The sequence below is a fragment of the Neomonachus schauinslandi genome, chromosome 14 (genome assembly GCF_002201575.2).
Source record: "Neomonachus schauinslandi chromosome 14, ASM220157v2, whole genome shotgun sequence".
Taxonomy (NCBI): Eukaryota; Metazoa; Chordata; class Mammalia; order Carnivora; family Phocidae; genus Neomonachus; species Neomonachus schauinslandi.
In genome coordinates this window covers 2,604,947-2,619,856 of record NC_058416.1, presented here as the reverse complement: position 1 = coordinate 2,619,856, position 14,910 = coordinate 2,604,947, and the positions used below count along the sequence as shown (strand labels likewise).

Below are 14,910 nucleotides of genomic sequence, written 5' to 3'. Positions count from 1 at the left end.
CTTCCTCTCTCCCTTCCTCCCTCCCCCACCCTGCCTTCCTCCTTCCCTCCCTCTCTCTCTTCCTCCCTCTCCCCCATTTCTTCTTCATTTTCTCAATTCTGTTCCTGTCTTTCCCTTTTCCCATTTCTGTGTGAACTGTCATCCCTGGATCTAATAACATGAAGGTGGAGCCCAGTTCTGTTCTTTTGGATGAGCATTGCCCCTGGGGGATGGGGGGGGGGAGCAGGGCATGCAGGAGGGGGCGCTGACTGACATTAGCCCAGAGCAGCCCTTCTGCCCCTTGTGGGGTCCTGGCACTGGGGAGAGCCATGGTGACTGCACAGCGTGCCGGGTGACCCTGTGAGGCCGCTCTGGCTGGAGCACCCACCCACACACAAAGGGAAGGGACCGCAGTCCCACCTGAGCTCTTAAATGCCCCTGGGCCCCCTTCCCCACCTGCCGCCCCTGAGCCTCACCCCACTGTCCAGGTGGTTTTCCCAGTCACTCCCGGGATGGATTCCTCCACACCCTGGCCCCTGGCTGTGGGATGAACCGAGTGTGTCCAGACTTTCCAGCACGCTCCTCCTGAGACCTGGTTTTGCTCTTGGCTTCCCAGCCCGGCCTGGGGTGCCTTCACACCCAGACCACCTCCCCATTCCCCATGCGGATCCTGAGTCTGAAGGGCCTTGCTGCCTCCTACAAATCCCCCTGTCTGAACAAAGGGATTGAAATCCCAAAATCTAAGGGGGAAAACAGATGCTCAGATAACCAACTCGAGCTATTACCAAAACCATGGCCAGGAGGAATTTGGCTGCCTGACGGAGGACGCCTCATCCAGACAGGGTCAGGGAGAAAGCTGGATCTGATCGTGCATGGGAGGCCGTGAGCGTCATTACTATGGGGGACACAGGGGGCAGGGGGACACTCAGGCTTGGGAAGCCGGGAAGGGCTCTTGAGATGAATGAGAAAGGATCATGAATGTCATGATGGAAAAACCTGAAATCTTGGGTTGGGGAAAAGGCTGGTACATGAAATTACAATCAAATTAAAACTTGGATTTCTTGATAAAATACTAGTATCTAATAAAATACCTGTATTTATCAATAAAATATTAGTATTCAGAATATACAAAGAATTATAATAGATCAATGAAAACACACAAAACCAAATTTTTAAAATAGGCAAAAAACAAAACAAAACAAGAGGCAAATCACGGAAGAGGAAAAGCAAATGGGAGGTTCACCCTCACTAGAAATTAAGAAAACTCAAAACCTCACAGGTTAGCAAAAATGGAGAAGCCTGGTAGTACTCAGTGGGGACGAGGACAGAGAGCACCAGGAATTTTCAGACACTGCTGGTGAGAATGTAAATTCTTGCAATCATGTTGGAAAATCATGTTAAACCCCAGCAACTCCACTCCTACAGCCCAGAATATTTATATCCACAGGGAGACATGTATAAGGATGTTCAGAGCAATAATATTTGTAGTAGCAAAGAAAAAAATCGAAACTAGCCTAAATTTCATCAACAGAAGAGATTAAGAAAATTGCACTATAGTCATACAATGGAACTGTTTGCAGCCGCAAAAATGAAGACAATATGCATTTCATCACAATATGGAACGAGAAAACAGATGCCTAAGTATATAGAGCTTGCCACCACTTACAGAAGGTGGGCACAACAGTACCACATGCAGCTTCGAGATGCAGAGGGAGTGAGCACATGAAGGTTAGCCCCGAGGCTGAGGGTGCATGGCTTGACCCCTGGGCGTGTCCCCTGAAGTAGTGCGAAACAGTGGCCATGAGGACACAGGCCTCCAACTGTGACGTCCAGGCAGAATCAGTGATGAGTGTGCAGGTGGTAGTAACAGTATTTATACACTTCTGTGCGTTAGCATTACATAATGTATCTTAAAACAGATTTTAAAATCCAGCATGCAGGAATTGGCAGCGCCTCGGAACAGTTTAGCTTAGGAGCGAAAAGGTCAGGTTTGAATTTTGGAAAGCTCACTCTCCAGGCAGGATGGGGGATGAAACTGAGAGGCGTGTTTGAAGCCGGGGCTAATGGGCCTAGCTTCGAGTTGGGAGGATGCAGGGGAAGACAAGGCCCTGGCAGCTGGGCTGGGGAAGAAGAGATGGAGTTGAGGTTAGCAGAAAATGATGACGAGCTGCAAGGAATGTCCCAGACATCACTGTCAAGACAGCAGGGATGAGTGCAGGAAAGCCAGCAAGCCCTGTTCTAGGAGCCAATATCCTTAACCGAGATGCGAACTTGGCAGGAGGAAGGCCGCTCCAGGTTGGGTAAATGGCTTATAAGTGATGCTGGCACGTGGCTGTGCGAAGACCAGGCAGGTGCTGGAGGGGCCCCACTCACCGGGAAGGGGACGGGGCACAGCCCGAGCAGCTTGAGAAGTGGAGAGCGTGTCACAGAGGGTTGCTGGCTGAGACAGGGGACGGACTGTGCGGGGAGCAACCCAGGGCCCGGTGCAGCTGTGGGAGGCGGCCGTAAGCTGGGTAAGCTGAGCAAGTGACTGGGCTCACAGCGAGCACGAGGGGGAGGGCAGGGCAGCAGATAGAGAGAGCAGAGCTGTGGGGCCCGGCCTGGGTGTTCTAAGGAGTTCTGGAGGACCAGAGAAGTGAAGACCAGCTGAGAGTGGTTTCAGAAGATCCCATTAAGTTCTGCAGTTGAGGTGAGAAGTAACCCGGGGAGCCGCACTCCAGGTGAGCGGTGGGTGGGCCCTGAGGCCCAACGGGGACCAGGAGAGGGACAGGAAGGGCCAGTGGTGCCAGGGCTTTGGAACCGGCCCTTTCCTCTATCACTTGGCCCCAGGGTAACCGCCCCAGGCAATGGGCTGGTTGTGTTTAGGATTCTAGAGAAATGGGGTAGGGTGTTGTCCCCTCTTTCAATGTGGCTGCCCCTGGGCACGTGACCTCCCCAGAGAGGTTGCAGGCAGCACTGAGCTGCAGAAAGGAAGCTGGGGACTGCTAGTGAATTGTTGGCACATTTTTGTTTTTATTATAGCCAAGTGTGACTCTCACACCTGTGATCCACGGGCAAGCAGGGAGCCCTGGGAATGTGCATGTTCAAGGACCTTTACCCTTTATCCCAGCAGGCTCTTCCTTAAAAAAATAGTGTTTGACGTTTTATGGTTGAAGCATAGAGCAGTGATAGGATATTAAAGCTGGGTGGGGGGGCACCTGGGTGGCTCAGTCGTTGAGCGTCTGCCTTCGGCTCAGGTCATGATCCCAGGGTCCTGGGATCGAGCCCCACATTGGGCTCCCTGCTCCGTGGGGAGCCTGCTTCTCCCTCTCCCACTCCCCCTGCTTGTGTTCCCTCTCCCGCTGTCTCTCTCTCTGTGTCAAATAAATAAACAAATAAAATCTTAAAAAAAAAAAGCTGTGTGGGGACCTCAGAGAGCCGTTAGTTCAACTTTCTAATTTTACCATTTGAGACCTAGAAAGGTAAAAGTGACTGTCAGCAGCTGTGAGGATTCTATGGGAGAGAATGTGCTAGAAGTGTGCAAGCTTCACAGAGCCCCTGTCACACACCGTGGACCGTAGAACGTTGTTGTGAGCTGAGTGTGTAAAAAGATGGAGCTCGCGGTGCCTCTGCCCTGTCCCCATGGGCAGGTGAGGCTGGGGTTGTGTGAGGTTAATTCACTGGCAGAAAGGTTCAGTTGACATAAAGCCTCTCATTTTTAGGGAAGAAGTGAACAGATGCCCCCCAATATGAGACAGAATTAAGAATGCTTATCCGTGTTTTAGCGACTCAGGAGAGAAAATGATCAGCCCTGCTCTAGCACAGAACGAAAACAGCCTCTCATTTCCCTGAAGAGCGATTCGAAGGCGGCAGCCAAGGCTGAAGGCTGGTGAGCCTGCCACGGGGCAGCATTCCTATGGAGTTCCACAGATTGGCGGTCCTCTATGTCAGGGGACATACGCACACCGATTGTACTTTGGGAATGATCGTTCATGTCGCGTGCCTACTGCACACCGCTCCGGGACGTTTTCTGGAAACAGAAATTCAGGAGATTTGTTGAGTGCCGTTGAACAACCTAATCTCCACTTGGTTTCACTAACTGGGAAGGATGGCTGCCGATTTTGGAAAGAGTCTATGCGGCTGGGTCCAAGGGATAGATGCAGTTGCCCCATCCTGGGAGGCCTGTCACCTTTTCCCAGGAAGTGGCCGCTGGTGAGGATGCACACACACAGCGCTTCGTCTATGACCTAACACAGCTCCCCAGCACCAGGAGGCACTAAGCAATAAAGGAAGAAGAACGTTGCATAGTTGTGGGTCCATGATCAATGTGCCCTGTGAGAGGAGTGAGCCTCCTACTGTAGGAAATGGGAGTTGAAGTCGGAATAGGTATTTCTGCCTCAACCCTTGGTGCCGGTGAGTCAAGGACAAAATATGATCTAAGACGCCGAGGGGCACAGAGATGGAGCTGGTGTGGGTGCAGATCGCATGGACCGAGCTCGCTCTGCAGATCGGAGGGGTCTGGAGAACAGCTCTGCTATTTCTTTCCATGAACCTTGAGCAAGAGAGTTACTTCACCCCCTTCGGGCCTCAGCTTCCTCGTGTATAGAAAGTAATAACACTCCTTATCTACCTCAAATTGGATTCTAAGGATCAAGTGATAACACAGACAAGCATTTTATAGAAAGGGGATAAATAAGTATCACTCAGGAAAACTTCAAAATTTCAGAATGCCCCCAAATTGAATTTATTTATTTATTTATTTATTTATTTAATTTATTTATTTGAGACAGAGAGAACGAGAGAGAGAGAGCACATGAGAGGGGGGAGGGTCAGAGGGAGAAGCAGGTTCCTTGCTGAGCAGGGAGCCCGATGCGGGACTCGATCCAGGGACTCCAGGATCATGACCTGAGCCGAAGGCAGTTGCTTAACCAACTGAGCCACCCAGGCGGCTCCAAAATTGAATTTAAATGAGTATTGTCCCTATTAGGATTATATGAAAATTTTACCCGAAATTTTGATGTTTTGCCTCTTCTTTTTTTTAGCATTTCAGGACTGAATCTATTCATACAGTTTTGGAGAGTGGACACTGTATCTCTGTAATAAGTAATCTTTGGCATAAAGAACCTAAAATCTGCATTGTCTCTTCAATACCATTTTAACTTTCTGGTAGATGAACCCCTCGTTTCCCCCCCCCCCCCATTTCTCTGCTCATTACTTTGGCAGACACAGGAGTGAAAGAGCTTGTCTTTCATGTGTCCTTGAAGAGGGTGACGTGGTGCCTGGCGCGTAGTAAGCACCCAGCGGACGGTTAAGAAGGTAGACGACAGACGCAAGGCAGACAGATAAAGCAATCTCTTCCATGATCCCACGGTGGAACTTGTCATCATTCACAGTTGTTCAACCCTCTGGTGTTTTTTAGAGCCCCATCCCTGATGGCAAACTTCCTATTCCCACTCCATCATGGCCACTGATCATGTCCTATGTCCTCATTAAGCCTCATTCTTCCTTATTATTCAAGACATTCACACATCATTTGCTTTCTTATTTGAATGTTTGAACATCATTCCTTATTTCCTATCAGCTGATTGTGCTTTCTGAAATCATGCTGTTAGGTGGGACATCGAGGCACCCCCCCCCCCACCAGTCAGCTCTGCCAGTCCTTACACCCGCCCTTCCATGTGGACTGTGCCCATTTTCTTGGGCTCCTGTGTGTGCTTCTGAGAAAGTCACCTGTCGGGACCCATTGGTATCACTATGAATTCCAGCTTGGACTCAGCAATCATTAAATTCATCTGTTTATTGTATCTTATCATTATAGTGCTGTTGTTTCAATTATCATGTTGTTTCCATTTCCTTTGGTGTCAAACCAAGTCAATTTATTTCTGAAACTACTCAAGGCAATTTCAGCGTCAGGTGGATTTCAGAGTTTAGTTCAACATGCAACCTGTGCATTTAAGGGACTCTGGAGTGAAGTTAAATTCATGCTCCCAGATCTTAGTTTCTCAAACTACGAGGTATATACTTTAATTTGCTCATCTTGTGTAGGAAAGAGGATACAGCTTCTGGAGACTTAGAGACCTGCTTTCCAATCAGAACTCCAAGACTTACCATGTCTTCTTAGGCAAGTTATTTAACCTCTTTCACTAAACTTGTAAAATGGGAGTTTAATGCACACTTCTAGTCCTGGGGTAACTAATAGAGATTAAACATGTAAATGTGCCTGGCGGCAAATGATTGATGCCCAGTGTTTTTGTTTTCTTCTTCATTACCCTTAGCTTGAATCTATCTTGGAACCTGAGAAACAAAGAACAAAAACAAATTGGGGTGCCTGGGTGGCTCAGTCAGTTAAGCGTTCACCTCAGGCTCAGGTCATGATCCCAGGGTCCTGAGATTGAGTCCTGCATTGGACTCCCTGCTCCACGGGGAATCAGCTTCTCCCTCTGCCTCTGCTTCCCCTGCTTGTGCTCTCTCTCTCTCTCTCTCTCATATACAAACAAATAAATAAATGAATAAAATCTTAAAAAAAAAAAAAGAACAACAACAAATTGAAAAGCCCAAACATTCTAAGACTTGGCAAGTGTGCTAATGCTAAGCTCTTCCATCCAATTCAAGAGAAAGGAATATTTCACAGTTCAATCTAGGAGACTAGTATTAACCCAATACAGAGACCAGAAAAACACATTACAGGAATTAAAAAAAAAAAAAAAAAAAGAACCACGGACTGATATCTCTCATGAACACAGATACAAAAATTCATAAGAAAATGTTAGCAAGTGCAACATTCATTCATGACAGAAACTCTCAGTCTACGACAGGAAGGGAATGTTCTCAATATGTTAAGGGGCAACTCGAGAAAACCTGTAGCTAATATCCTAATTAATAGTGACAGACTGAATAGTTGCTGTTACTTTGTCTACCCATTAGTACTAGAACTAGTATTAGAGGTTCAGGCCAGCACAGTAAAGCCAGAAAAAGAGGGAAAAAAACCCTGCTCTATATTGGAAAGGAAGTAAAACAGTTTATTCTCAGAAATCATAATCACTTATTTAAAAAACTCTTTTGGAGTCTACAAAAAAACTACTGTAACTTTTAAGTTTAGCAAGGTTTCAGATTAAAAAAAATAGGATAAACAACCAATATAAAAAAATAGAGCTATCAATTTGACAGTAGATAAGCAATATGTTTAACATGACACAAAAATACGAACTATGTAGGAAGGATATATTTGACAAAAGATGGACAAGACCTGAGCACTGGAAACTACAAAACACAGCTGAGAGGCATGAGAAGAGCCTTGAGTAAACTGGAAAAGATACTGTGGTCATAGACTGGGTAACTCCATATGGTTAAGGTGTGAATTTCTTCCAAATCAATTTATGGATTCGAAGCAATTCTATTAAAATATCTCAGCTGGCTTTTTAAATTTTTTTTTTTAAATTGACAAGCTGATTTTAAAATTCAGGAAATGTGTGTGGCATTGGAGATAAGAGAAACTCAGAAAAGTAATAGAACAGAATAGAGCCCAAGATAGGCCTGTACATATATGAGCAATTAAGTTTAAACAATGTTGACAAGGCATTTTAATGGAGAAATAATCATCATTTTATCAAATCGTGCTGGAGCAATTGGATATCATGTTGAGAAAATGAAACTCAACCCTTACATCATACCATATTTAGAATTAACCATAATGGAGAAAGACCAAAATGTTAGAGGTAAAGCTTCCAAAGGAAAACAGAAAATTTTAATGACTTTGGGTTTGGCAAAGTTTCCTTGAAATGACACAAAAAGCATGGAACAATTGATAATGTGAACTTCGAAAAACCCCAAAACTCATGCCATCCGAAAGACAATATTATGGAAATGAAAAGGCAAGCCACCTACTAGGAGGAAATATTACAAAACATATACCTGACAAAAGCAATTGTATTTGGGGTACACAAATAACTCTACAACTTAATGAGATGACAAACAATCCAATTAAAAATGGGCAAAAGATCTGAACAGACACTACATCAAGGACGATCCATGGACAGCAAATAAGCAGATGAAAAGATGCTCCATTTCATTAGTTATTAGAGAAGGGCAAATAAAAACCATAATGAGATATCATTACACATCTACCAGAAGGACTAAAATTCAAAAGGCTAACCATACCAAGTGCTGGTGAGTGAAGCAACTGAAATGTCCTACATTGCTGGTAGAAATGTAAGAGGGCACATCTACTTTGGAAAGTGGTTTAGCAGCTTCTAAAAAAGTGAAAGGAACAGCTGCCATTTGACCCTGCCACTCCACTCCTAGGTACTTACCCAGGAAAAACGGAAGCATGTGTTGTGTCCATGCCAAGACTTGAAGCAAAAGTTCATAGCTGTTTCATCTATGATCAGGGGCCGTGCAAGGTGAGGCACGTGGAATATACGTACAAACCTGGGGGTGAGCACAAGCTGCCTGTTCTATCACCTAGTCTGGGTCCTGTTTATAAGAGTCAAAAACTGAAAACAACCCAAATGTCCATCAACAGGTGGATGGATAGAGAAACGGTGGTATACCCATAAAATGAAATACTACTCAGTGCTCTCTTCGGCAGCACGTATGATAAAATCGGAATGATACAGAGAAAATTAACATGGGCTCCGTGCAAGCATGACACTCAAATTGGTGAAGCATTCCTTACTTTTATAAAATATGTAAGTCCTGAAAAGGTAATGTGACCATAGTTAACAACACTGTATTGTATATTTGAAAGTTGCTAAGAGAGTAGATCTTAAAAGTTCTCACCTCAAGGAAAAAAACTTGTAACTCTGTGTGGTGATCGATGTTAACTAGACTGATCAGTATCATCTTGTAATATATACAATTATATATAATTGTGCTACACACCTGAAAAGAATGTTATATGTAAATTGTATCTCAGTAAAAAAAAGAAAATAACTACTTAGCAATAAATAGGAATGAACTATTGATTACTACAGCAACATGGGTAAATCTCAAAATAATTATTCAGAGTGAAAGAAGTTAGGCAAAAAGAATACATATCATATGGCTCCATTTATATGAAGTTCTGGAAAATGCAATCTAATCTACAGTGACAAAAAGATCAGCAGTTACCTGGGAATTGGGGATCAGGGAGAGGGGGTGAGTGCACAGGGAAACAAGGGAGTGTTTGGGTGATAGGATATGTTCACACCTTGATTGTATTGATGGCTTCACATTTTGTACATGTGTCAAAATTTATCACACTTCACCCTTTAATATGTGCAGTTTGTTGTACATCAATTATATTTCAACAAAGCTGTTAAAAATAAAATGAAGCACAATAAGAATTTAAGACATGAGTCCTGGGGCGCCTGGGTGGCTCAGTCAGTGAAGCGTCTACCTTCAGCTCAGGTCATGATCTCAGGGTCCTGGGATCGAGCCCCGCATCGGGCTCCCTGCTGAGCAGGGAGTCTGCTTCTCCCTCTCCCACTGCTCCAGCTGCTTGTGCTCTCTTGCTCTCTCTCTGTCAAATAAATAAATAAAATCTTGCAAAATAAAACAAAACAAAACATGAGTCCTTATTGGATCCTGATTGGGGAAACAAGAAACTTTAGAGACAATTGGGAATATTTTAATATAGACTAGATATTAAATATATTAGATTATTGATATTTTTCTTAGATATAATAATGATATCATGGATATGTAAGGAAAAGCATGTATTCTTAAGAGATCTATGCTGAGATAGTTAGGGGGTACAATGTTGTGATGTCTGCAGCTTATTTCAAATAGCTTGGCAAAAACAAAGTAACAAGAAACAAAAACTGCACACACAGAAAAACCAAAGACAATAGAAAAATAAACAGATAAAGCAAATATGGCAAAAATATAAAGACTGTAGAATCTAAGTGTTCAGTATACAGGAGTTCATTAAACTATTTTTTTAACTATTTTTATGTTTCATAATTTTGTCATTAAAAAACTGGAAAAGGGGGCACCTGGGTGGTTCAGTCAGTTGGGCATCTGCCTTTGGCTCTGGTCATGATCTCGGGGTCCTGGGGTCCAGCCCCGTGTTGGGCTCCCTGCTCAGTGGGGAGCCTGCTTCTCCCTCTGCTCTGCCACTCCCCCCTGCTTGTGCTCTCTCTCTTCTCTCAAATAAAACTTAAAAACAAAAAATAAAATAAATAAAAAGCGGGCGCCTGGGTGGCTCAGTTGGTTAGGCGACTGCCTTCGGCTCAGGTAATGATCCTGGAGTCCCTGGATCGAGTCCCGCATCGGGCTCCCTGCTCGGCAGGGAGTCCGCTTCACCCTCTGACCCTCCCCCCTCTCATGTGGTTTCTCTCTCTCTCTCAAATAAATAAATAAAATCTTTAAAAAAATAAAAAATAATAAATAAATAAAAAGCTGGAAAAGTTTACCAAGTAGATTTGAAAAAGAACCAAATTATAAAAGATAAATAAAACATAATTGAATTATCAAACTCAAAGGATAGGTTTAACTGAAGTCACGGCAGAAGATAAAATTGGTGAATTGCAAAATAAATCTTAAAAAAATTATCCAAGGGGCGCCTGGGTGGCTCAGTCGTTGGGTGTCTGCCTTCGGCTCAGGTCATGATCCCAGGGTCCTGGGATCGAGCCCCGCATCGGGCTCCCTGCTTGGAGGGAGGTCTGCTTCTCCCTCTCCCACTCCCCCTGCTTGTGTTCCCCCTCTCGCTGTCTCTCTCTCTGTCAAAAAATAAATAAAATCTTAAAAAAAAAAAAAAATTATCCAAGATGCAGTACAGAGAAAAAGAGAAAATATGAAAGAAAAGTTAAGAAAAATAGAGAATAAAATGAGCAGGCCTATCATAAATCTGGCTGGAATTCCAAGAGAGAGAAACAATGGGGCTAAGGCCACCTTTGTAGATATAATCCCTGAGAATTCCTACTGAATCCCTGAGCATATAAATGAAAAGATCCACACCTAGGCACTCCGTGATGAATCTGCAAGGCACCAATGGCTGAGAGAAGGTCATAGAAGCTTCCAGTGAGGAAAAATGACCTGCAAAAGAAAGAAGACCGAGAACCTACTTGTCATCACTTACAACAGAAGCTAAGCTAAAAGTGGAATATTTTCAGTGGATTGAAAGAAAATAAGTGTTAACCTAGAATTATTTAACTCGTATCTTTAAGAATGAGGGCAAAATAAAGGCATTTTCAGGTAAACAAAAAATAATAGAATGCTTGCTGCTAGTCATGTTCACTCAGTGAAATTGTAAAGTGCGTATATGAGACAAAGAGATAGGAGGTGAAGTTTGGAGACATAAGAAGGAGTATAGAGCACAAACAAAATCGGAATATAAGTATATTGGAATATGTGAGTATATCTACACAAATCAGACTAAATAAAACAATAATATCTTCTGCAGTTTAAAGTAGAATTAAAACACCAAACAATAGCTTATAAATTAGGAGAAGGGTAAAGATGTTAACCTTCCACTTTCATAAGTATCATCTTGAAGTTTCTAGGTTACCCTTAATGGAATGCGTATATAACTTTCAAAGTAGCAAAAGGGAAAAAGGAGAATGAGGGGGAAAAAAAGTCAGTCCAAAAAAAGGAAAGAAAGTGGAGAAAAGTAAACGTAGCTGACATGGGACAAATTGAAAGCAAAAAATAATGAATATTTTTCATCCTGTATTAAAAAAAAATCAACACCAGAAGGCAAGTGCAGGAATAATCCTAGCAGCATGTTTGTAAAAAAACAAACAAAAAAAACAACTCCACATAACCCGGAAGTCTGTCAACAATGGATTGAATGAATAAACTGTGGCATAGTCTTACAATGAAATGCTATACAACAGTAAAAATAAACGAACTACAGCAATATGCATCAGCATCAATGAATCTCACAAACACAATATGAAACAAAGATGCAAGCCACAGAAGAATTCTGAAAAACTTTGAGAAATTTGAAAAGCTGGACTAACTGACTAATACTTCATTTACTAAAGACATCTAAAAAGACTATACAACCATAAAGGCAAGGGGATGATTGTCTTAGTGTCAGGAGACCAGATACCTCTAGGAAGAGGATTCCTTAAGGGAGAAGCACATATGGGGTCTTCCAGGGTGTTGGCCCTGTTCTCTAGCTGCGCCTTGTGTGGTGGTTCTGGGGAGCCTATGTTTTATGTCCCCTTTTTATGTCTGTTTTAGTAATCAATTTAAAAATAAGATGCAAGAAAAGAGCAGCCCTCCGTGGAACCCTGAGACATCCAGGAGGATGAGTCTAGAAATGAATCTGCATACAACCTACCAGGACTGAATCATGAAGACAGAAAATTTGAACAGACCAATGAGTAAGGAGATTAAAACCGTAATAAAAAAATCTCCAACCAAAGAAAAGCCCAGTAGTAGATGGTTTCACCAGTGAATTCTACCAAACATTAAAGAATAACACGAATCCTTCTCAAACTCTTCCAAACAACTGAGGAGTGGGAATACTCTCAAACTCATTTTATGAGGCCAGGAGTACCCTGATACCAAAGCCAGGTAAGGATAGGAAAAGAAACAAAAAACAACCCAAAACTATAGGCCAATATCCCTGATGAATATATGCAAACATTTCTGGTAAAATACTAGCAAACTGAAGGCAACAGCACATTAAAAGAATTGTACACCATGATCAAGTATAATTTATCCTAGGAAAGCAATGCAAATTAATGTGACACACCACATTAATAGAATAAAAGATACATGTTCATCTCAATAGATGTAGAAAAAGTATTTGATAGAATTCAACATCCTTTCATGATAAAAGCTCTCAACAAATTGGGTATATAAAGGATGTATCTTAACATAATAAAGGCCATCTATGACCAACCCACAGCTAACATACTCAATGGTGAGGTGTTCAAAGCTTTCCAAGATCAGGAATAAGACAAGGGTGTCCACTCTGACCACTCCTATTCAACATTGCAGTGGAAGTCCTAGCCAGAGCAATTAGGCAAGAAAAATAAATAAAAGGCATCCAAATCGTAAGGGAAGAAGTAAAATTGTCTGTTTACAGATATGTGTGCGTATGGATGGTAAAAAAAGAAACAATCCTATGAAACTACATAGGGATACAGCTGTTTTCTATGGATAAGTGAGAATCTTGTAACTAATCACGTCTACTTCTTGGGATAAAAAACCTGGAGTTGAATTTCCTATTCACCTTTTTTAACTACATAGGACTTTGCTAATTTAGGTACTTATTCCCTTTGATTTCTACTTTCTTCCTTTATCCTGATTTCCTCATCTATGTTTTACTGATATGAATTGCTTCGAATCATTTTCAGAATAGGGTACATTCATACATATTATCATCCAAATTGACTTACAAATGGCCCAAGATTCTTATGATCTGCCTCCAGTCTTTTGTCTCAGCCTTATACCTATGCTAGCCCTGATATACATGTTAATACTGTCATATTTTGTCTAAACTTATGTGTATTTCTGTTTTGATGCAACTGTGTACATGGGATGAACAGCTAATCAGATTTGGTTTGCACTTTGGACTTGCTTACAGGCTGTGTACCCTTAATCAAATTACTTGGCCCCTCTGAACCTCAGTACCATCATCTATAAAATGGCACCTTGCAGGATTATGTAGAACACTAAAATGTGAGTAGTTAAAAAGATGTTAATAATTAACATTTGCCTTTCGTTGGCTAGCTGATGTTAGAGGTTAAATAACCTGAGCTTGTTTCTTTTCAAATAGGATTATCTGCCTAGTTCTTTCAGGATTTGAATGAATATATATAAACAAAAGTGAACATAAAGCACCTGACAAGATACTCTTCCCCCCCCCCCCCCCTTTTCCCCTGTTGCCTCTATCTGGGAAGCCCTTTCTTACCATCTCTGTTAGAATGCAAGCATTTACTAAGTTTCACTTAAAAGAGAGTCTTTCCTATTTATTTTTCCAACCGTAGTTTATGTTGTCCTCAAATTTCTCCATCGACTTTTTAAATCTCTATAATATATTGACTAGTTTTGCCTTTCTTGTCCCATGGCTCCAAGGTTTCTGGGGGAAGACATTGCTTTCCCTTCGTATTCCCTCCGAATACCTCGCATGCAGTTGGTCACTATTTACTGCTTTGAACTATTTTCCTGAGGCTACTAAGACTGTTAGACTGCTTTCTTTGGCTTGAGCCAATGATCCCTCCCTGCGAGATAATGTAGCCTCTCCCAGCCTCCCGGAACTCTGTAGTCTTGCTACTGTGTCACAATTTTGTGGAAGCTAGTATGAGCAAACAACAACAAAATAAACGACGCACACATTTGAAACTGTACACTTTAATGTATTCCATCAGATGACCGGTCTTCCTCCGCCCAAGATCCTGACCTGTCAGTGGGGGCTCCCGGATCGGGCGCCGAGCAGCGTGTGCGGCGGGGGTGCGCGCCCAGGGACCGGGGGCACCCTGTGCCCGGGGTCTCCTGCAGTTACGTTACCGCCATAAACACAGCGGGCACATCTGAAGCACCTGGCACGTCAAGGACCCTTGCTTTGACCCTCCTCTTCCACCAGCCAAGCTTTCTCACCACCTGTGCCAGTTCCAAGGGCACCTTTCTTATTTTCCTGACGGCTGTCCCAGCTGGTGACTTCGACTGCACACACACTGCAAGGGCTGCCCCGCTCAGGCCAGGGCCGAGGGGGGACCCAGGGTGACCACGGTCCGCCCGCTCCCGCAGGCCGGCCGTCCGGGCAGCGGCCGCCAGCTGACCGCGGCCCGCTCGCCCTCCGTCCACACCAGGCCCGAACGGCGGAACGCGCATGCGCACGGCGCCGCTCCCCGCCCCCAGCTCGCGCCCGCACCCAACGCCCCCAACGCGGCCCGCCGGGCCATGGAACCCGCCGAAGTTGGCGCGGTTCTAGCTCTCTCGTTCGCTCAGTCGGGCGCCTCGCCCCCGTGACGCCCGCGGGCGCTCAGACGGGGCTCAGCGGCCGCCCGCCCGCCC

General features: G+C 43.7%; 1 protein-coding gene and 1 non-coding gene across 2 annotated transcripts in view; both read left to right on the top strand.

Annotated features, from left to right (window-relative positions):
* ZNF236 (zinc finger protein 236) overlaps nucleotides 1-14,910 on the top strand; it is a 120,628-nt gene that overhangs the window by 3,365 nt on the left and 102,353 nt on the right. The window contains exon 3 of the mRNA XM_044921239.1: nucleotides 14,644-14,815. Within this exon, the coding sequence (XP_044777174.1) occupies nucleotides 14,644-14,815 (172 nt within the window). The remainder of the gene's footprint in view (nucleotides 1-14,643; nucleotides 14,816-14,910) is intronic.
* On the top strand, nucleotides 8,530-8,636 carry LOC123326658. The gene has a single exon (XR_006541233.1). It is a non-coding gene; the product is annotated as a U6 spliceosomal RNA (small nuclear RNA).